At 42.3% G+C, this 23,022-nt stretch overlaps 3 protein-coding genes across 5 annotated transcripts in view; 2 read left to right on the top strand and 1 right to left on the bottom strand.

Annotated features, from left to right (window-relative positions):
• Positions 1-65: 65 nt before the first annotated feature.
• On the bottom strand, positions 66-6,333 carry si:ch211-256e16.3 (kelch-like protein 20). Of its 3 annotated transcripts, none has more exons than XM_018670702.2 (12): positions 6,220-6,333; positions 5,599-5,866; positions 5,385-5,519; positions 5,115-5,306; positions 3,976-4,119; positions 3,388-3,574; positions 2,773-2,919; positions 2,516-2,644; positions 1,707-1,883; positions 1,477-1,623; positions 1,211-1,376; positions 66-949 (listed from the first exon to the last, which is right to left on the bottom strand). In XM_018670702.2, the coding sequence occupies exons 2-12, from the start codon at positions 5,842-5,844 to the stop codon at positions 793-795; spliced, it is 1,827 nt and encodes a 608-aa protein (XP_018526218.1). In that variant the 5' UTR covers positions 5,845-5,866; positions 6,220-6,333; the 3' UTR covers positions 66-792. The 3 variants fall into 3 exon arrangements, with proteins under 3 accessions (XP_018526218.1, XP_018526236.1, XP_018526226.1); XM_018670720.2 differs by lacking the exon at positions 6,220-6,333 and adding an exon at positions 6,070-6,213; XM_018670710.2 differs by lacking the exon at positions 6,220-6,333 and adding an exon at positions 5,942-6,073.
• A 3,578-nt stretch (positions 6,334-9,911) lies between these two features.
• On the top strand, positions 9,912-16,025 carry LOC108879426 (cytochrome b-c1 complex subunit 2, mitochondrial). The gene is made up of 14 exons (XM_018670694.2): positions 9,912-10,047; positions 11,805-11,903; positions 12,032-12,181; positions 12,425-12,489; positions 12,602-12,658; positions 12,784-12,908; positions 13,250-13,347; positions 13,564-13,621; positions 14,030-14,125; positions 14,211-14,410; positions 14,528-14,608; positions 14,720-14,796; positions 14,904-15,057; positions 15,687-16,025. The coding sequence occupies exons 1-14, from the start codon at positions 10,015-10,017 to the stop codon at positions 15,768-15,770; spliced, it is 1,377 nt and encodes a 458-aa protein (XP_018526210.1). The 5' UTR covers positions 9,912-10,014; the 3' UTR covers positions 15,771-16,025.
• A 1,175-nt stretch (positions 16,026-17,200) lies between these two features.
• The window catches only part of mosmoa (modulator of smoothened a), a 22,922-nt gene continuing 17,100 nt past the window's right edge, over positions 17,201-23,022 (top strand). The window contains exon 1 of the mRNA XM_018670684.2: positions 17,201-18,265. Within this exon, the coding sequence (XP_018526200.1) occupies positions 18,160-18,265 (106 nt within the window). The 5' untranslated portion in view covers positions 17,201-18,159. The remainder of the gene's footprint in view (positions 18,266-23,022) is intronic.

Below are 23,022 nucleotides of genomic sequence, written 5' to 3'. Positions count from 1 at the left end.
GGTCACTCAGTGCATTTGTTTTTAGACTATTCTGTGATGTGGGGGGGGACACACTAACACCAGCATTCACAGAAAAGAATTAAACATCTTTATTAGAACCCAGCAATTTAAATTCACTAAAATGCATGACGCACACTACATTACAAAAATATACTCAACATGTTACATGTAGTAGAGACAATCATTCAAAACTTACAAAGTTTAATTACAAAAACACTGCTCACATATAGACATCTTTTTCACAGGTAACCTTTGAAAATATTCACAATTCGATTCTTTGGCTCACAGAGCATCTTTTGATAGATCGAAATGTTTACTTTCAGTTTTTAAAAATGTCATTCTCACAGCTAGCCACGCCCCAATAAATACATCACATAATAATGATACAAAAATACACTATGTTGGCTGGAGTAATCTTCACAGATTTGAGGTGCTCCGACATAAAAACAACACCCTTAACATGTTCACATCATACAGAGAGCGAGTTCATACTGCTGACTGAGTTGTCCATCACAGTTACTTCAGATCACCTGTCTCGACATTTCCTTTAATGCCGCGCCAAAGGAGGGATCCAAGTGAGTGAGACTGGTTCCATGATTTTAAAAGAATAAAAAGAAAACAAAACAAAAAACCCCCTACTTTTCGCCACCAGTAACAGCTCAAACAGAGCTGTGCCAAACCCAGGCAACACTTCTCAGTTTGCTGGTCTCCGCAGCTCTGAGCTTTGTAGTGCGTTGTCCCTGGACAGGATGCAAATGATAACCAGGAATGGTTCCTCCATGATGTCCTGCTTCAGTTGTCATTTGGCGTCCCGGGACAGCTGCTCATGTGGATGTCCTTCCTCAGCTGTAGAGACACACAGCTGAGCCAGCTGCGACTGGTGGGCATCTCGCCAACTATCTCCCACGTGTCCGTCTCGTCACAGTACCTCTCGATAGTGTCATGATATCTGATAAAACGATCACAATTAAACTGTTGCAAATTCAACAACTGTTTCAAACAATAGTAATGTCTAAAAACTCAAGCCCAGATAGTTCCCGGGACATCAAGAAGTTCTAGCTGTGAAGCAGAGCATTTCTGGGGGCACAGGAACAAAATATTTCGTTCCTACTTTTGAAATGCAGGCAAGTTTCTAAAAAGGTAATCCTGGGAAAAAAAAGGATTAGAAGCCTATTGCATGTAAAAGCAACTTTTCTCAATAGCCCCTCACCTGTCCCAGCCTTCTTCTCCTCCCAGGACGTAGATCTTTCCATCCACCACAGCAGCACCGGGCCGGTAGCGTCGTTCTTTCATGGGAGCGCACATAGTCCACTGGTTGGTCTTGGGATTGTAGCACTCTACCTTATCCGTGTTCTCTGTCGATGCGTGCCATCCGCCTGGAAGAGGGAAAGAGAGACTCAGCGACAGAAAAGGCTATGTGTTTATTAGTGAGCACTGTGAATCTAGAAAAGGTTCAGGGCTGAAAATGTGTAATACCTATAACATAGATCCTTCCTTTCAGCGTGCAGGCTGCTGAACCAGAGCGAGCGATCTGCATCGGGGCAACCTCAGTCCATACTGCGGTTTTAGGGTTGTACACCTGGGCAAGGTCCGTGCCGTCACCGTCCTCTAGAACTGCGCCGCCTGCCAGGAAACAGAAAGTGGATATGTAAAAAAAACAAAACAAAAAAACCCCATGTCTAATGTGTATAGTTTGCGTTTAATACCAGTAACGTAGAGCAGTCCGTCCAGGGCCACCACAGCAGGACTCGTGACGGCCATCTTGACAGACTCTGTGAACTGCCAGGAGTTGGTGTGGGGGTTGTAGCACTCCACAGAGTCCAGGCGAGACCGTCCCTCCCACCCTCCCACTGCATACACGAAGCCATCCAGCATCACCAGGCCTGAGAGGAGAGTAGAATGAGGGAAATTAATAAAGTGATAAATGATCACAACATTTTACAGAAATATGAGTCAACTGTGTGAACTTACTACTCCTGAATCTGTATCAGCCAGAACAGCCAGCACTTAAAAAAATAATAATAATGGAGAATGCTTGTAGGACAAACAAAGATGTCCAGGCCCTCATTAGTATTTGGGGCGAGGAGGCCATTCAGAGGGAGCTGGCATCAGCATTTTGTTTTCCTCAGTATGTGGCTACGACACACAGCTAAATAGTGCGAGGAGAAATTAAAGAGATGAAACAACAAATAGAAAAAAATTGGGATTACAAAGTGTGCAGTGCAGCCAGTGAAAAACTACCAAGACGAGAGCCTGACGATAAGCTGTCGTATAAAGTCTTTTGTGGCTCCAGATGTAGCTGGGCAAAGTCGGATCAACTGTATTAGGGAATGTGACCTGAGTCAGCTTCAGTTGGGGCTGAAGACTACAAAGATTTGTAACTGAAAACAAGAAAATCAAAGCTGAAGTGCATGAATTGTGGGACAAGAGCAAGAGCTACAGTTGTGACAAAGCTGAATAAATGTATGGCAAAGTAAACTGGACTTTATTAAATGTCCTGATGCGGCAGCCTTACCTAACTCCGATCGAGCTACATTCATGGGGGCCATCTCCATCCAGGAGTCAAAGCAGGGGTCGTAGCGCCACATCTCCCTGCTGGCTGAACCGTCAGGAAACTCCCCTCCCGCCAAATACAGAGTCGAGTCTACACAGGGACAGGCGGAGGGACGGAGAAGTGTCATGAGCACCGCATCCGAGCTTAATTGCTCATTTGAGAGGAGACTCAATATGGAGTCATTTATAAGTGAGCAGGAACAGACAGTGTATCCTCACCCGACACGACCAGCCCGTGTTTGCTCACGGCGAAGGGCAGGCAGGCCAGGTTCTTCCACTGATTCGTCACAGGATCGAAGCTCTCGACGCTGCGCAGCACCACCTTGTCGTCCTCCCCGCCAACTGTCACTATCACTTCAGCTGTCCCTGTTACCACGGCAACAGTGGGAGAGGAGAGGAACAGAGAGGAGTGAGCACAGTCATGCCCATGCAGGGCATGTTTACTTGACTATGAGTCCAAAACCCAAAGATATGTAGTTTAATATAATAAAAGACCAAGAAAGTCAGCAAACATTTACATTAAAGAAGCTTTAACCAGTGAATTTTGGGCAATTTTCCTTTAAAAAAAAAAAAAAATACTTAAATGATTAATTTATCATCAAAATAGTACCCCATAATAATGAGTTTAAATTTTAACTTTAAATTTTATAAACAAAATATGACTAAAAAGAGGTGTCAATAAATATTTTATGTATTACAGAGACACCAAGATACAAACATTTAAACTAGGAAATGCACAAGATTTAAATAGATGGACAGCCTCTACACATGATGAAGATGCCTGTGACATTTGGCTCTTCTTGTTCTGAACGTGCAGGTGTGAAGTACGTTTACCAGTGGACCGGCGAGGCCTTGCTCTGGGGCAGTAGAGCTCTCCGCGGCGGTCCTTCAGCAGCAGGTAGTCCTTGGCCTCGGAGATGAGCCTCTGGCAAGCCTGGTTCTCCTTCACCACGTCCAGAGCCTCGATCACATCGTGGAGGTAGTAGGGGCTGATGAGAGGCAGGCGGATGTGCTCGAGGACCTTTGAGGAATGAACGAGGGGGGGGTGAGTAACTTAGACAGCTCATCTATATTGCAGCTACTGCACCTCTGATGTGATGTAACTTTTATCCAAAAGGAGAATTTTAAACTCACAACTCATCCTAGTAGAGCAAATTGGTGTCATTTGTTGTTGGAAAGCCAAAGGTACAGATGTCCTAATAACATCTGTATGATCCTGATCCTCTAATATAGAGTATCTGCTGATAGAGAGTCTACTCTGATATTATTCTCATAATCTGTCAGCAGCAGTGTCTGACAGCGGTGGCACGTAATCCTTGATTTATAGACGTCTTAAAGACTAACAGCTGCTGAGTAGAGGGCTCTTACATTGTACATCCACAACAAAAGCAGATGAGGTAGATAGATTCAAGAGAATCTGACCTTTTCAAAGCTCTGTTTGCGCGAGGGGCATTTATTCAACCACAACATGGAGGCCTCAAACACCATCTCCTCTTTGGACACATTGAGATGGTCACTGGCGAGGATTTCTGTCAGTTTGTCCACACACAGAGACAGGAACTCCTCCTGGGTGGGGGGTGGGGGATGTGGGGGGGTAAAATTAGAGGAATAAGAAGAGGATTTAATTAATAAAGTGTAACTGACAACTTACTCAACCTGTTTTCTAAACACACACACAGTATCCATGGAAGTTAATCACTCATAGGCCTTGGTTTGGCTGCTGACAGGCAGATAGATTATCTCTGTTAAACCCCTTTCACACATGAAACTCACAACACTGACAGGCTCAGTTATCCTGTTTAGGTACCAGTGGATTGTTTTTAAACATTGGTTCTAACATCTCTTCATTCATTCAAATGTCTGACTGAGCTGACTTTACACTGAGCAGCTCCTCTGGTGCAGTCAGGTGTGTGGTCCTTGGCAAAGTGTGATGGGTCCATGCTGACAAAGACTTTTAATATAAAACGGTTTTGGTGGTTGCAGCTTCTCAGGTGTAAGAATCTGAAGCTTTTCAGTGAAATAACTTTAGGCTTTGGACTGTCAATCGGACCAAACAAGCCATCTGAACACATCACTTTGGAAATTAGAGCAGGGACTTGAAACTATTTTGACATTTTATAGAAAATCAATAAAATTAATAATGAAGAAAACTATCAACAGATTAGTCTGGTCCATTTATGCTGTGATATCTCTCTGTAATGGTTGTGGCTGTGTTAGCTCCAGGGTTTCCTTGAGGAAACTTGTATCCCATCTCAAGATTTGCTTATTTTTAAGACAGTGGACACACAAATGAAACAGCACTGTTGTCTGAATCAGCACCCTTGCTCTTTGAATCAGGGAAGACGACCTAAACTTCTATAAGCACTGTGGAAAACCCAGGCTCATTATGGAAAACGTTCATGTATTTAACTAAAATATAAATCTTAATGCAATACAAATGTTACTACGCCATGAAATAAGAGTTTATCCACCTCTGTTTGGTAGTCTCTGATATTACATTGGGACCCTGCTGCAACCACGTCAGACTACAATGATGATATATGGCTCCGTCGGCCTCTCACCTGCTGACAGACACTGGTGAAGTGCTCAAGGATGTAGTCCATGCTGCGTTTCTCCAGCACCTTACAGGAATGGGCCTCAGCGAAGCAGTGAATCCCCACACAGTTCATCTCGTCCATCTGACGCTCCATGAAGCGACAACAGGCCTCTCTGACGGCCATCACGTCCAGCAGGTTGGCTGCTGCCAGCAGAGCCTGGAAGAAATTCAACATGTGTTCAGCTCACATCTTAGCTTAAGGAAGAAAAAGAGAGGGAGAGGGTGGATACTTTACCTGCACATTTGCTTTAGAGATGTAGACCTCTGATGTGTAGGCGTAGCTCACCAGCATGCCAATCATCTGAGGCTCAACTCCATTGATGGCAACCCGCTCTTGTTTGGACTCTATCAGGTCAGTGGAGAACATTGCCTGAGGAGACAGCAGATGAACATGAGCTTGGACTCCTTGTGCCTGCCACTTACACAACTGCGAGGAAAGCCGCGTTTACCTGGAAGTAAGAGCTGAAAGAGGCCAGCACGATGCGGTGACAGGGGAACTCCTGTCCTCCACAGCACAGAGTCACATCACAGAAGGCGTTGTTGAGCCGCAGGCTGTTGAGGCCCTGCAGGACAGTGCTGGGGTGCCTGGCCTCCACGAACAGGTAGTCCTCGCTGCTCAGGGGGGTCGGAGGAGCGGGGGTCGCGGTGCTGGCGTCCTTCTGCACCTGGAAGGTGACGTCGACTATTTCAGCCATGTCTCACTTTTGCTAGGCAAGCCTGGGAATCAAAACAGAAGACAGTTAGGACAGTTTGGCGACTGACTTTCACGCCGGACAACGATCTGAACACTACCTGGTCATGTAATCCTCTGTAAATAATCTCTGACAAGATCTAATTTAAAGATGAAATTGGAAAAAGGCGCAGGAGAAGCAACAAGGCGAAGAGAGAGAGAGACAGTCTGAGATTGTCTATTAGCTCACTAATGAGGCTTAGCACAGATGGAGCGGTTTGGCGGCGCAAACGAGCCGTTTTCTACCGAGTCAGACTCATCAGTCGTTTCAGGCGGGAACATGCGATGCACAAACAGGTGAGCTTAAACACTCGGCGGCTGTAACGGAGAAACGTGTTACCTGTTAGACATAATCGTGACTACTACAGTGCAATCACTCTCTCCCACATACACACACTTAAGCGTCAGACGTTAATGAGCTGCGGCCACCGGAAGCCCCTCCCACCACCGCAGCACAGGTCAAGATAGATCACCCCCTATAGTTCCTGCTTCGCTTTAGTTCTTATTAGGGCCCGAGCAACGAGTTGCGTGGGCCCAACGGGGCCATGCAACGAGTTGCAAGGACCCTCTTGTTTTCGTTCGGTTTATTATTATTATTATTATTATTATTTTTTTTCTTCTTTTTCCGCCTCTTTGATCGCCTTTTTGAAGGCCTTAACATGCGTCAAAACTCCTGAAAATTTGCAGACGCGTCAGGCACGGCGAAAAATTTAAGAATTTAGGGGTCTTGAGCATGGGTGTGGCAAAATGGCCTCGGTAGCGCCACCTACATTTTTAAACGGAACAGCCCCTCAAGCCCGTTGCGCCTAAAAATCTGAAAATCTGCACACATATGTAACATCCCATGACGCACCAAAAAGTCTCTTGGAGCCATATTCTAAACCCAACAGAAAGTATTTTTATTTTGACCGGAAGGTGAAAAAATTGTGTGTTTTTGGCCATTTCCAGGGGTCGCTTGAACGCGAACTAGTCCTAGACGCATTATCCGATTGACTTCAAAATTTGATAATTTGTTCTTAAGACATAGACGAAGTTAAATTGCAAAAGTTTCGGACTTTTCATTGAAGGGCGTGGAAGTTATGGCCCCTCAAAGTTCGATTACTCGCAACGAAACAGGAAGTTGCTTTATATTTGCTATATTTCGGCCATACTTTGTCCAAACTGCATCAAACTTTACAGGATTGTTAATGGTACCTATCTGCACACATCCATATGTCAATATTCATACAATTGTTGTAGCGCCACCTATTTATAGCAGGAAATGACATATTTTATAGTGTGATGTCCAGTTTCTAGACGGGTGACCAGATTCACTTCAAATGTTGTCAGCCCCTCCTTGAGGATTTTTTGGAAGACTGGCTCCGAAAATTGTGAGTTTTGGTCGAAGCGTGTGCCGGTTCTGGCCCGTCAAAGTTCAGAAACCCAACTTCCTGTTTGAAACCTCAGATTTTGGGGTAACTTCCTGTTGCGACTCTCTACTTTATCCTATAGATGGAGCCATTGTATTACTCTTTGATGGGTTTTTGGAAGGGGGTCTCTGTGTGTGTGTGTGTGTGTGTGTGTGTGTGTTTGTGTTTGTGTTTGAGGGGGGAGGGGAAGAGGAGTTGATTGAGTCTGTGAGAAGCTGCCACAGAGAGGTTACAGTCAGGAGAGCCAAGAGCTGCTTTACACGCGGTATAAAAACTTCAGTTAAGATTTGAGCTGTCACTTGAGAAAGCATCATGCCAAAAACTAAGGAAATCACTGTAGACTTGAAGAATTGTCGATGCTCAGGAAGCAGGAGAAGGATATACAAAGTTATAACAGCATTTCCAAGCGTCAAGAACTCAAATGAGAAACGTCACCGAGAAATTCAAGGAGAGCCACACTGTGCAGAACAAGCCTGGCAGAGGTAGGAAGCCAAAGATTTCAATGACCCTGGAAAGAAAACCAGTGAGAGACCTGTCTAAAGAACCCATAAACGCTGCCAAGACACTAGTGAATGACTTAGTTAAGTCTGAAATTGTAGCCTCAAAGAAGATTAGATGAATTCATGTAATCTTACCATATGTCTCCCCTTGACCAAAGCTGAGCGTGGATTGATGCTGTCTTTACAGTTTGGTTTTGATCAGTTAGGAAATTTCACACGGGGTCAGCTGATTTTTTCGTCTTACTCAGTGTACGGCGACAGGAAAAGTTCACTAGGTCCTCCAGCGTCGAGGTGAACCAGCTGAATATAAGCCACTCAAGTTGACGACAAGTGCATTGAAAAGTAAAAGCTGCTGGCCTTTACCTTTTCTTTGTCAAAGCGCCTGTTTGGCCAGTAGTTAGTAAAGTAATATTTTCAGCGTTGTCCACAGTCTCATGACATGTTTAACAGGAAGCACAGCACGCTGGTTAAGCTCATGGCAAACTGTTACTAACAGCTAAAATGAAAGCTTGTCTGTATGTAGTCTAACTGGTTAGTTTGTCACTAATCTCCAAATTTTGCAAATTGCTATAAACTTCACTCTCTTAAACCAGTAACAGTCTGAGCTGGACTGATAGGGGTCTGTATGGATAAAGATAAAATCCTAATGATACCCATCCCTACAGCTGGTTAGTGGCTTCGCCCTGACTTTAGGCAGATGAGATATTCACTGTTCAAATAACTTCATTATAAGCCTTGTTTAAGCATAAATGATTTATATATGCACCCAATAACAGAACTTAAAAAAATGCTTTTGCTCAAAGCTCAAAGCTTGTAAACTCAAGTTAAAACTGAGTTTTATCTCCTTTTGGGAGGGGGTATTTCTCTGTGTGTTTGTGTGTGTGTGTGTGGGTGTGTTTGTGTTTGTGTTTGAGGGGGAGGGGAAGAGGAGTTGATTGAGTCTGTGAGAAGCTGCCACAGAGAGGTTACAGTCAAGAGAGCCAAGAGCTGTCACAGATGATGAGCTCTGAAAAATATTATCACAGAAAATAATTAGCGTAAAAGCTTTTATTTAAAATTTTAACATCTGGGAAGTGTGAACTGTTACGCCAGCGTGTGCCCTGCGACCTGCGTTGACCCCGCGGTTGCCGGGGTCCCGCGGTCGCCGCTCCCCCGACGGGCGCCGGGTGCGAGGGCCCGTTCAACGCTGCTCGCAGCTTTAATTTTATTTTATTTTATTCAGTAAATAACAGCAACATAGAGAGACAAGGTGGCTGAAACAGAAATAACACACATAACAGACTGGGAGAATGTCAGATAAAAAAAATGTATTCAATTTGCAATCTATCTCTAATACTAAGAAACATGGTTGGACGTATGTTTTTATATAAGCGCACTGAAATCACAGAGGAAAAACAATTTGGGAAGCCTTATCTCGAAATTTCGGAATTATGAACAAATATCTCATTATTGTTAGTTACAAGATCCTGATCTTGTGATTATAAGTGTTAAAGTGGTAATCGGTAATCGCTATTTGGTTTAAGACTCAGGGAGACATCACTGAGTAATATGGATGGCATCATTGTCAGAAGAGTTTTTTGTCTGATATGGATATGCATATGACTATAAGCTTAAATGTAAATATAATTAGGTGGAATTTCTTTCAAATAAAGCATTTTCGAAAATGTTTCCTTAAGCATTAAACATCTTGACGTTTGTGGACAAATATAAACTTTTAGAAGAAGAAACAGGAAGTTTAATGTTGTTTTTGATTCAGTGAGTTACACTGTGGGCTGCAACTTGAGCCCTATTGTTTTAGACTATATTTATTGACATTTGGTAAAATTAAGTACGCCGAATTGGCTATCAACACTTCCTTTTTGCTGTGCACCATTGGATTTACTGACAACTAGGAATGAATTTCTTTGATACTGACAATATCTTAAAAACCAGATGAATCTCAGGCAAGTTCTGAAGCGTTCCAATTTCTGTTCAATTAGTCTATATTATCTTGTAGTTATTAGATAGTTTTAATTATAGCATAGATAGTAAGTCATGATTATGAATGTTTTTCTTTGTGAATGCATTGAAAAAAAGGACCCCTTGCTGCAGCTGAAACAGCTCATCTTGCAATCCTAAATCACCGTCATCTTTGCTCGGCTGCACGGTGCGGTGGATTGTGGGTGAGACGTCAGCCCGCCGCCATAACTGTCTTTCTCTACCGGCTGAAGGAGAGAGTCTAGAGCCATGAGAGGAATCCGGTCTCTGAACAGTCTCCCCGTGAGTCCTGGGATTTTTCTGTTCGGTCTGAGCTGTGTCACTGACGGGACCTAAACTCTGCTCGTTGTGGTTCTCCCACAGTTAGAAAATAAACCCGCTTCTACCCGTAGTTAGCGCGGTGGCTAGTTAGCTTGCTAGGTGGCTAGCTAATGCGGGTTTTACAAGTGTAAGGCTAGCTCGCATTGGTTTTACAGCCGAGTTAAGTAACACCATCTCCCTCATTCACATGACCTGAAAGTCAGATAAAATGTGGGCTTTAAATTCAGTGAGATAGCCTGCTCCTCGGGCTTAGCTTAGCCGCTTGTCGTAGCGTCTTGAGTTTCTGCTGAAGGTCATCTACGAACTCGTGTATCTCAAATTCCTCAACCCAGATGTCTTGAACAGCACTCCTGTTTAGGTCATAATTCGGTGACTGCCTGACATTTTACCGACACACGGTAACTCCAGGGTTTGTTGATAGGACACATGCAGTGTGGTTGTGGCCTCAGTGTACTAAATTTGCACGGGTCATTTCAGGTCGCCCACCCCACCTCACTTTAAGATAGGCTGTCAGTGTCTGAACTTTGCCCTGCACTAGATGTAAATGAACATATAGGGCATAAAGACTAAGTCAAAGAATTGCTTAATCTTATTTTGGGTTATTTGCAAGTGAAATTGTCAAACAGCGTTTACCTTAGAGACGCTTAGAAAGTTGTCAGCTGTCGGACAGTATTTCAAGTCGTCGCTTTTGGCATGTGCCTTTGTTTAACTGACGTTTTACTGACAAAATGATTATTACTCAGTAATGATACATAGTCAGTAAATTAAACAACAAACAATCCAAATAATAGATAGTTGTAGCATTAGTTCACATGCCTTTAGTTTTTGGTTCAAGAGTAGGGCTACATCCAACTATTGTTGTCATTGTTGATTAATCTGTTGTTTATTTTCTCAATTAATTGTTTGATCTATAAAATGTCAGGGGATAGTAAAAAATGTCCATCCTAGTTTCTCAGAGTCTTAGGCAACATCTTCAGATGTCCTGTTTTGTCCGACCAATAGGCCAAACCCCAGATATATTCAGTTTAATATGATACAAAACAGAGAAAAGCAGTCAATCTTTATATTTACAGGAATGCACTGTCTACCAGAGACCTCTTGTCTGCAGTTGTATTGTCTGCAGTTGTTCCCAGGTCTATCAAACAGTCATTTCCTTTTCCTTATTTTATCCGAATCATCTTCAGAGGTTGGAATAGGTCCATTTATCCAGTAATATGTAAGTAAAATCAAGGATAAAAGAAACATAATGTAAACAAATGGGATTTTGTGTAACAAAACAAACACAATTTAGTGCTCTCCCGTTCCTGCTGATCATCTGGTCGAATGGAAACCACTGATCTAGACATCACTCAAGCATGCATTTACTGATTAGGCAGTTGACAGGAGTCATGAAACATCAGAGGTCTTGTTAATCTTTGTGGGGTTAAGATCTGTCCAGTTAAATGTCAGCCTGCTTATGAGGAGCACTCACACTCAAGCTTGTGAGTATAAGCATATACTTCTCCAACTGGCTATTTAATTAAAGCCTAATGTTAACACCACTTGAAGCTGTACCACTTTCTTATAGACTGTTGGATTGTTAGGGTTAAGTCAAGGATACTTGAAGTAGCTCAGCACTGTCTTGTTCTTTATGTCCATTACCCACAAAGAGAATGCTCTCAGAGGAAAAGTTGCTAAAGAAGTCATTGTCTTAAATCTGGTGTCACCTCTTCCCGTAGAAACGTTGCTATGCTGCCACCAGGAGGAGTGAAGCTCTGACTGAACCTCTCGCAGGCCTGAAACCCTCCACAGCTGCAGCTCCCCCTCAAAATGTCCAGGTAGGTGCTGCTCTTATCTACACATGAATACTTGTTCTAGGCTGTGATATAGAATCAACAAAGTTTAATCAGTAAAATGCAGCAGTTTGATTGTAAGTTTTCAATAACATATTTCCTTCCTGCTTCAGGTGTCCAAGCTCCCAAACGGACTGGTGATAGCATCACTGGAGAACTACTCCCCCTTGTCCAGCGTGGGTGTGTTTGTGAAAGCTGGGAGTCGCTATGAGACTCTGGAAAACCAGGGTGTCTCTCATGTGCTACGTCTGGCAGCAAACCTGGTAACTTGTGAATCTCTTGATTAAAGTGTAATACCTTCAGGAAGGAGTTATGTTCAGTCAGCTTTATGGTTCCTCACACTGTATTAAAGATGGCCCCTGACAAACTAGATAAAGTTACCACATTTAATTTACTGAATAATTAAGAACACAGGTTCAGTATACTGAATTTTTTGAAGCAGCGTCTCAGCCCATCATCCTGCCAGTTTACATTTCTTACATACAGTTTTTTTTTTTCTTTTGTAGACTACCAAGGGTGCATCTGCCTTTAAACTCTGTCGCAGTGTGGAAGCACTGGGGGGCAGCCTGAGGTCAGTGAGGATACTCTCTGCACATGCTCGTACCCTGTTTATCCCACTATAAATAAATAGGAGAATACCAGTGTAACCATAGCTGAACCAACTGCCTTTTGTTTACCTACAGTGTGACATCATCGCGTGAGACAATGGTCTACACTGCAGACTGTTTGAGAGATCATGCGTAAGTGCTCCCATCTTCATATCATCAAGTTATTTTAACTTTTTTATGTGCGTTTTAGTAAAAATCCTCTACGGTTGTGATGATGCCACAGTATGTCTTTACCACTGTTGTATCTTTGTGTCCAGAGAGTCATTATTGGAGTTTTTGGTCAACGTGACTTCAGCACAGGAGTTTCGACCGTGGGAGGTAGACGACCTGACGTCCAGGGTGAAGATTGACAGGGCTCTTGCTCAGCAGTGTCCTCAGATAGGTCGGTATCAGGAGCAACTGTTCAGCTCCCAAACTTCCTGTATTTTCATTGTGGAAATCATGTCATGCAGAAATCGAGCAACGCTAAACCTATCTGACAAGCACGGGAAATGAATCTCTTGTTTGTTTGTGCTCCCAAATAAATAAAGCAGTAAACTATGAGCTGATGGTAACTGCAGAGCAGGCTGTTGATTCTCAGTGAGATCGGCTTGTTGCATTTAGTTAGTTAATGTTCGATGTTCAAATTAACAATAATGCCTAATGGAGATTTTAAAATGTCATTCAGCTCAGTCCCTTGTACCTCATTTAGAATTTGGGTCTCTTTTCCATTTCCTGCTGTAGGTGTAATCGAAAAGTTGCATGAAGCAGCGTACAAAGGCGCCCTGTCCAACTCTCTGTACTGCCCTGACTACATGGTTGGTCGTATCTCCCCTAAACAGGTATGCATCTTTGTTTTGTTCTTCTCTTAAATAAATAGTTAATTGTACGGTCTTGAAGGGAACTCTGCAACATTTCTAAGTCATTCTCTGGCTTCTCTGGGAGAATGATTGTAACTTAGTGATGTTAGCAAGTAATTTAAGATCAAGACCATTATTTGCTAGATTGTGCGTAGTTCTTACACACCTCTCCTCCTCCTCCTTATCCTTCTCTTGTAGCTGCAGTCATTTGTTGAAGAAAATTTCACCACTGGCAGAATGGCTCTTGTAGGACTAGGTGAGTGTCTCCTGGTGCTAACTAGTTTGGCTGTATCGCTTCATTGTTGTAGTTTTCCTTTCATACCAGGCTTGACGGGGCTCCATTTTACTAACACCTGGCTCTCTGACGTCATTATCACTCTTGTTGAAGTGAATAAATTTTTTGCTTACACTGAAATGATCTGTTAAATTTGGCCTCTGCACAAAGACACAGATGTAAGTCAGTGCTGGTGTATGTGAAGAGGAGACCGGCAGTGTTACGTGCAGATTTTTGTGTATGTGATAACAAGTAACAAGTGTTGGCATGCCTGAATGACGATGCGTCACACTAATATGGCAGCTTCTATCTTGGGAATGTGTAGTATTTTTCCACTTGTTCCACTTCAGTTGCATGTTAATGTTGGTACTCTTTGATTTATGCGTCTAGGTGTGAAGCACTCCGTCCTGAGGCAGGTGGGCGAGGGGCTCCTGAGTGTCCGCAGCGGGGTGGGAGCTCCTGTGGCTAAAGCTGTGTACCGTGGAGGTAAAAACTGGTGTTTAAAAGTGGTAGAACACTCCTTTACGATTCACTGCTGCATTACTGTCATGACGGTGTTATGTGTGTGTAGGTGAGCTGCGAGATCAGAACAGTGACGACCTGGTCCATGCACTGATCGCCAACGAGGGAGGTGTGACAGGAAGTGCAGAGGCTAATGCCTTCAGCGTGCTGCAGAGGGTCCTGGGAGCTGGTCCACATGTAAAGAGGGGCTCCAACATCACCAGCAAACTGAGTCAGGGCATTGCCAAAGCTACCACACAGCCCTTTGATGTAAGTTAAAAAAAAAAGAGTTCAAACTTTTATTTGGTATTCGTTTTTTTACTCTGGATTACTGTATAGTTCTAAATGCAGAGTTTTGTTGTCTAACCGTGTTGCTGCTGTCTTTAGGCCACAGCCTTCAATGCCTCATACTCTGACTCTGGCCTGTTTGGCGTCTACACCATTGCTCAAGCTGACTCTGCAGGAGAGGTGACTGCCAAACTCACTCCTTCCAAAACAAATGTAACAGCATTTAAAGTGTGCAAAGACACCAGAATCTGCATTTCACTGAACTTGTGCCTGTTTCCATCTCCTGTGCAGGTGATCAAAGCTGCCATTGCTCAAGTGAGAGGCGTGGCTGAGGGAAATGTGTCAGAGGCTGACATCACCAGAGCAAAGTGAGTCCACTGGGAAGAAGCAGTTTTATGCCAGGTGTTATTGGTTCAGTTTTCACCGAGCTGCTGCACTGAAAAACACTTCAGAAAAATATGTTCTGTTTGCACAGGAACCAGGTGAAGGCAGAGTACCTGATGTCACTAGAGAGCTCTGAGAGCCTGATGGAGGAGATTGGTGCTCAGGCTCTGACAACTGCAGCGTACCAGCCCCCTGACACTGTTCTCCAGAATATAGATGCTGTCACCCAGGACGATGTGATCAAGGTGAGTGCTTTCACTGTAGAGATGATGATGGGACAATTTTTCATCATTAACTTCTGACGTCAGAGCAATTTATTATGATGATCGTGGTGTACATGTGGTTTCCTGAGTGCATATAAAGGTGTGTTTGTGAACAATGGGGCTGCAACCTTTTCAAAAAAGTCACGTTCAAACCGATGACCACTAACATGTAGCTGTAATATAAAATAAGTTACACAACTGACATTTGATTCATTTGCACGAGTTGATTAAGAGGGCAAAAGGACATTTAATAGATCAGGCTGATAGTACATTTTACAAAGGGCACCTGCTGAAATACATGGCAGACTTGGAATTGGTCAGATCAATAAAGATCAAATAATCATTTCTTGTCACATCAGTATTTCAAATATTGACTAACAAGTGACACTCCAAAAATAAATGCAGAGATAATTAAGGACATAAATATAGGAAGACTTACATACAGAAATGCAAAGTTATTGATTTATGCCTGCAAATGTATTTACTTATTTAATTGTATGTTCAAGGTAGCTAAAGATATTGTCATTTGTGATACTGTATTCACTGACTGATAATTCTCATCCAAAAAACTCAGCGAACTACAGAATGACCTCTCTCTCTGTCTTTTACAGGCTGCGAAAAAATTTGTAAATGGCAAGAAAACCATGGCAGCTAGTGGACACCTTGCTAATACACCATTTGTGGACGAAGTATGAAAATAAAGCATAAGGACCGTTGATTTTAACTTGGGCATGCTGTGCCTGGCTGCTTAAAAAGGAAAGAGGACCTCAAAGCCACAGCCTCCTGCAACAATTCATTTGATGTCACCAATCATTTGTAGTCTGCCTTGCAGTTATGTGTAAGCTCTAACATGGAGCCTGGAGAATCCTAATGCAATTCTTCTTTGGAGTTTTGTGTCAATTTAACTGTATATCTATGTAAATTAAAGTTATGACAGTACAGCTGTACAACTGGTTGTTTGCTTGAATTTGTATCTTGGAATGAATTTGGAGTTACTGGAGGTTGTAGTGTTGTGACAGAGGGTGGTCCTCCCCAGCCAGCAATCTTTTTTAGCATTTACAGTATTGTTCCACTCATCAACCAATAGGGGGACACATAAGCACAAACATGACTTAGCAGGGTGGTCTTGCAGGATTGAAAGTTTCCTTAAATGCATCAGTACTAGGATGTAAATATGAATTAAGCAAGACCATGGTGTAAAAGTACTCCATCACAAGTAAAAGTGCATTATGATGATGCTTAAGTAGTAAAACAAAAGTATCATCAGCTGAATCTAACATTATTGTATTTTACAGTGTTGGATTATGATTGTTACTGATGCAGAATTGCACTGAAAGAGAGTACTAAGGTAAATATGCTTTGAAATGATTAGGTAACGATGATTAGATAATGATGACTAATTTCACATCTAGGTCGATCAGTCATTAAATATGAATATGCTTCATGTGAGTGCAATCTAATGTTAAAATATCTTCAAATTAGATTTTGGCACATGCAAACAATGCAGGACCCACCTTAATTTCCATTTTACTTTCATGGTGCAATATACTAAATTCACAATTAATCAGTTTATCAAATCGAACAACTTGTGTCCTGTTATTATCATCACTTAACGGGGTGTTGTAATGGTAGAAATAAGTGCAAGATTGTGGTCGTGTGGTTCCCTATGGTTTCATTACACACACACAGGTGTGGCTTTAACGGTGCACTCCTGTAGAATTTAAATGTGCTACTATACTATCTCAACATCAGTAACTCTGAGGTGCCAAACACAACGCAACAACAACTTTCCACAAAACACAGCATTTAAGAAAACATTTCATTTTTTTCAGACACCTAACAACATTTCACAAAACATTCTTTTTTGTTGTTGTTTTTTATGAATAGTTTCTAAATTGATAGATTTTCTGGTTTGTCATGTTTTCCAAACATTTTTATTTTTTATGTTGTTGTTGTGTTTTGCACCTCGGGGCTCCAATAATCACTGACCCCTCCAGTTATTTGCCTCAAACAGGACGCCTCAGGACCGCATGACCCCCATTTTTTTTTTTTTTTTTTTACCATAATATCGCGAGGGCAGAAACGGCACCCCCGCCCCTCCCTCCCCCTCGAACGTGAAGACACTGAGCTGTGTGTGTGTGTGTGTATATATATGTGTGTGTGTGTGTGTGAACGACGCTGCGTGGGGGTGTTCGCCTGATGTCATTTGGCAGAAAGGGAGGCTGAGCTAACGGTGGGCATACGGCTGGAAAGCATAACAATAACGTTACCGTCTCACCGTCCACACTGGGACCCGTACCGTCCCTTTTGGATTGAGATACGCAGCGTGAAAAACAGACTCCTATCCCCTCACCGTGGTGCGAAGAAGAGGAAAAAGAAGAGAAGAAGGAGGAGGTGAAGCTGGCTGGCTAACGGACTGAAAAGTACCAGATGCTATTCCAGCGGAGAAGCAGGACGAATAAGCGAGAGACGGTGATGGGTTCTCGTTTTCCTGACGGGTAACGTTAGACCTTCGCTTAAAAAACACGGATACCGTGAAGTGAGGGGGACTTGCTTTGCTTCTTCTGCACCTTCGTTTGTGTGACATTGTGTCTGAAATGCTAGCGCAGTCGCGGTCTCGGCCGTCGAGCAGCTTCTGGGCCGCAGCTCGGCACACCGAGCCCGAATCTGGGAAGTAGCTAAGCTAGCTCTCTGCTAGCCGCAGCTGTACCCGATGCTGCTGCTGCTGCGGCGGCTGCTGCTGCTAAACAGATCCGAAAGACAACACAAGCGGTTCAGAGACTCGGCGCTGAACGAGATATTGTTTAACCTTACTGGACTACAACGGGCGTTTGAGATGTGATGCTTTTGTGCGTCGTATTTGAGCCTATTGTAGCTGGAGGCTCTCGCTTGCTTGAGGAGAAGGAGCTAACGTTGCTGCAAAATGCACAGCGGAACCACAACAGCGGGCTCCTGCTGAAGGGGGCGAGGTTAGACTGATAACAGCCCACCCTGTGTCTCTCAACACTCGGGGTCACATTTGGACAACGACCGCCACATTTCCCCCCGTTCCCTCGGTCATTCATCGCTTCATCAGCTGGCGATATGGATAAACTAACGATCATTTCAGGGTGCCTGTTCCTGGCAGCAGATATCTTTGCAATAGCCAGCATTGCAAACCCAGACTGGATCAACACTGGTGAATCAGCAGGTAAATGAAGCAGGCCACAACTGCCATTCACAACCACTGTTTTGTTTTGTTTTTTAGCAGGATTTCTTGCCTCTGTCCAATAAGCACTCTCCCCACAAAGCAGCAGATAATCTCCACAACAAAGATGTGTCCCATTGTGTGTGGAGGGTTTCATCTGCAGCAGCATCTTTTGTCCTCCGTGGCAGCGTGTTCTGTGCGTGTTTATGTTGCTTCTTATTGATGCCCAGCCCACAATATCAAGATCTGTCATACAGTTTCATAATTGAAATTGACTGGCACAATGGTTCTCTGTTGCTTCTAGGGCTGCAGCTAATGATTGATTTATGACTTTAGATGCACGGTTTAGTCTTTAAAATGTCAGAAAACTGTGATAAAATGCCGAATACAATTTCTCAGAACCCAAAGCGATGTCCTCATATTGCTAGATTTGTCCAATCAGCTTTCCAGAACAGAGAAAAGTAATAATTGATATTTTGTCTGATAACATTCCTGTATCAGTAAGTTGATTAATTGATTGTGGGGAATCGCAATTACCTGTTTCAGGTAACTGAAATAAGTAATCAAACCAAAACACCAACCACTCCCAGCAGCTCCTTACATGTGAGGTTTTGCTGTTTTTCTTTGTTGTATGTCACTGTAAACTAAATATCTTTTAATACAGCAAGCAATGTGAAGATTTCATTGGGACATTTTAACATTATCATCAGACATTTCATGAACCAAAATATGAATCTAAAGAATTATCACTTATCAAGAATAATTGATAGGAGATTGATAGCTGCCACCTACTTTCTGTTATCTGTCTAGCTGATGAAGGGACTTATCATGTCAGCATAAAAGATAGTGGTGGTCCTGTTTTTGTGCTGGTAACTTGACATTTGAAGTCAGCTCCATGTGATCTCTCTGATGTGCTATCACATGAGGATCCAAAACTAAAAGGTGTTTATTTATGGAAGTCCCTGCTGATTTTGGACAGGAGTGCATGCTGTTGGTCCTCTGTTTTATTTGTGTCAGCCCTGAAAACACATTCGGGCTATTGATAGACAGCTGCTCTTCTTTGTTCCCTCTGCAGGATGACAGCTTAGTAACTGGGTCAGGGAGGGTTCATCATCCACCAATACACATCCAGACTGTATTAGCTCAACAGAACAAGCAATCTGCCCAAAAGTAATAATATAATGCAAATGAAATGAGGGCATTGTCTACAATACACGGCACATGGCTGTGTTGTAAGGCATGAATTGATCTTTAGTTTTATTAGACAATTGGAGACGTGGTTCTGGACATGATTGCTTAGGTAATCTAAAATTAGCGTGTTACAGCGACTAATGAAGTGCCCGGTAACTGCCCGCTGAGATCCACAGTTCTGTACCTGCATGAACAGAAAGTTGAACCCTTGCTATATTTAAACTGCAGTGTTGCGGTGAGTGTGGGTGTTGTACAGCGACCAGCTTCCACCCCGCTCCATCTCTGTTCTCACTTTTCCTCACAGGTCAGGATAGTTTTATGAGACGTGAATATGACAGACCAACGACATACAGGACATCACTCTTTTTTCTCTCATCATTTTGAGAATGTGCCAGCCACTGTTTTGGAATATATAACAGTAAACTAATTTAGGCTTTTAAGCCAGGTGTCAGTGTTATTTGTTCTAGAAAGGCAGTTAGTTGTCTTGTGAAGTAAATTTTCTGGGCAAATTTTCACCTTGGACAGTATGTTACTGTTTCTGCCTATTTTGGCACGGCATAATTAGCACAGTAGTTTTGTAACCGCTTCTCCAGATTATTGAGGCGGTGGGAAAATAAATGCAGATATGTTTTTATTTAAATGATACTCTGGCATTGTTATTGTCAGCATTATGTGCAGTTTAAATGCCAAATGCATTTGTGTCAGACCAGTAAAGGATAATTGATCAACTAACATTTTTAGAAAAAACAATTACTTAAAATCAATTTCTGGCATTTATGAATTGATTCAGAGTCATAGAAAGAATGACAATTCTTAGGTAGATCAAATTTCCCACTCCTAGTAAGTGTTTATTAATGAATTTATCAGGAACTATAACTCCTCCTGTGGTCACCCATAAGTGGAGACAGATGTATAAACATACGAATAACAACTGTGTTGAACTACATTAAAGTGTGTTAAACCATTTATTAAATGTTTATATAGTGATTATGAATGGTTTTTTTTTCAGTTTTCTCTTTTTCAGAGCTTTCATGTTATTATACCATTTTGTGTCTTTTATATGTAGTCAAATAACATAAAAAAACTTCACTTGACATATGTACCCATTAGCAGAGAGTGTGCTTCAAACACAGGTAGTCAAAACAACATGTCTTGAAAATAGACATGAAATTTCAGTGGATAAATTGTTGTTTTTTGCAGACTGGGCATTACAATTGGACGATGTTTGCTCTCACATCATATCACAGTATTTGACAACCATTTTTTCATGTTTCTTAGTTTCAGTTTGTGACCTTGGCTTTCCTTTGTCAGTGCAGCTTGTCTGTTTTTGGCTTAACCTTTTTTTTTTTTTTTTACTTTTAAGGTGGTTTAGGCATACAGTTTACAATTTCTCTTTAGAACTCTGTTATATTGTCTAGTTAATTTAGACACTTGCACATCAAAATGCTGATTGTTGGGCCTCTATTACAGCTGCTTAATGGGATTCAACCTAATAAGAGCCACATCTCTTGCAGTGTTTGTAATTGTGATCAAATTATATCAGAGTTAAACTATTTACCCCGAGCTGATTACATTACTTTGTCTGCCCCATCCACAGACTAGTGTACTGTTTGAAGTTATTATGAAGTAAGAGCCCCTGATGACTCCCCACATTGTATTATCTCCAATCAGCTGACCTCTGGTTCCCAGCTTTGTTGTGTTCTTATTAGAGGGACTGGTGCTCGACAACCTGCCCTTGTAGGAGCACAGCGTGTCGTCTTTGTACTCAGAGCGTGGAGAAATAGACATGTTCCCCAGGGCAGTTAGCATCCATAAAAGCTGACTTTGCTAAAGGAGTGTGTGTCTTTTTGGCCCCTGATTTAGTCAAGTGATTTGATCAAAGCTTCTTTGTGAACTAATCAAGAATAAGTAAACAAACCATGTAGTTATTCTGTACTGATGACTGCTGTTTCTTGTTATTGTCAGTGTTGATATGGAATGAATGGAAGCAATCCTTTAGGTTGAGGTTTGAGACACTAAAAACCAAACTCCTGTAGATACCACACACTTGAGTAAGGAACAGTGGCACTAATGTCACTCAGAGCTAAAGACTGAATGAGGATCCTTGACATCTTCCTCACTTTAGTGTGATTTCCACAGACAGTAACAGCTCAAGTTGATTTCCTGTGCTGAGCTTCAAGACAAAGTCATTGTTGCAGCAGTGTCAGACAGAAACTGTGATTTTTGGCAGCTCTGCAGATGACAGCCCCTCTTGCAGATACTTGTTACCACAGTTGATGCCATTCTCTAGAGCCTGAATAACCTCTGATACACTCTGTATGCGCGCACACACACACACACACACACACACACACACACACACACACACACACACACATACACACACACATACACATAAAGGCTAAATCACATCCAGGTACAGGCTGGTTTTCATCACGCTCCTGCATCCAAGGCCAGTGAATGTGACAGAGTTTTATATGTAGCATCTTTCTATGGATGTTTTCTATAAAACCTGCAAACTTAGAATCAAATTCTTTTACAAAATCACTTCTGGACAAATGATTCTCCACCACCAAGATCGTTTAACCTTCCTGTCTTTACTGTTGTGCCCATGTCACAAGTCAATTAACCTAACCGATGTCAACAGTATCAGGTGGATTTGATTCAGGTAGAAATCATTCTCTGTTTTAGAATGAAGTACTAACACCTACCACTCAAACATAGCACTACCCTGAGAATACTGCTGAGTGTTTTATTACTTGCAGTGAGCTACTGAATGAAGCAGAAATAAAAGACTGCTGCTGATGGAGCTCACAAAGTGATAGTCGTGACAGGAAGAGGCTACACTGTTTCTCTTTTCATACAGGTGGTTTCTTAAGAGATTACACATATATATTTTAAAAATTTCTATTACCTTCATTTTCATTACCTTCACTTTCATCATCTTATTATCACTGATTGTAAATAATCTCAACATGACACATATTTTCCCTCACAATGGAGGCGTCATGACCCAGAGTGCATGCTGATTAGTATGGCTGTCCCATAGCAGTCCATCAGTCCACAGACTTGGTAATAATGTAGTGTTTATAGATAATCCACTCAGTATTAAGGAGCTGCATCAGTTCCAATATGTTGCTACAGGTGCTGTCAGTGCAAGAGTTTGACTGTTGGATACACTCTACATGCTAGTTATGGGTAATCACTTTAGTCCGTATTGATCAAAAACCTGACTCATTGAAAAGTGGTCATATTACAGTTTATAAGAAATGATAAAAACATGCATGAAAACCCTTGAAAAAACATTTCTTAAAATTACAGTAAATAATTGCTGAGACTGGGAACTGCTACTGTTGTTATAGCCTGAGCCTGACAATATATAAAATAGATGAAATAGGAGAATAATGAATTGTGTTATTTTAGGTATCCCTTTTCAAAGCACAAGGACACACTGTGTCATTGATACAAAGCAACTGAAACCAGGCCCAGGCCAAATGATCCAGTTGCAGAGCTGCAGATCCAGCAGTTATGACTTCAGTCCAGCTTGTGCCGCCAACAGGCAAGGGCGA

Source organism: Lates calcarifer, linkage group LG11, assembly GCF_001640805.2.
Source record: "Lates calcarifer isolate ASB-BC8 linkage group LG11, TLL_Latcal_v3, whole genome shotgun sequence".
NCBI lineage: Eukaryota > Metazoa > Chordata > Actinopteri > Centropomidae > Lates > Lates calcarifer.
This window is presented reverse-complemented; position numbering and strand designations above follow the sequence as displayed.

Coding starts and splice junctions, on each gene's coding strand:
- si:ch211-256e16.3 (XM_018670702.2), bottom strand. CDS start 5,844: ATGGCTGAAATAGTCGACGTCACCTTCCAGGTGCAGAAGGACGCCAGC. Junction 5,520..5,598: donor CTTTCAGCTCTTACTTCCAG/GTAAACGCGGCT, acceptor CTGTCTCCTCAG/GCAATGTTCTCCACTGACCT. Junction 4,120..5,114: donor TCACCAGTGTCTGTCAGCAG/GTGAGAGGCCGA, acceptor CCCCCCACCCAG/GAGGAGTTCCTGTCTCTGTG.
- LOC108879426 (XM_018670694.2), top strand. CDS start 10,015: ATGAGAGGAATCCGGTCTCTGAACAGTCTCCCC. Junction 12,659..12,783: donor GACTGTTTGAGAGATCATGC/GTAAGTGCTCCC, acceptor CTTTGTGTCCAG/AGAGTCATTATTGGAGTTTT. Junction 15,058..15,686: donor CCCAGGACGATGTGATCAAG/GTGAGTGCTTTC, acceptor TGTCTTTTACAG/GCTGCGAAAAAATTTGTAAA.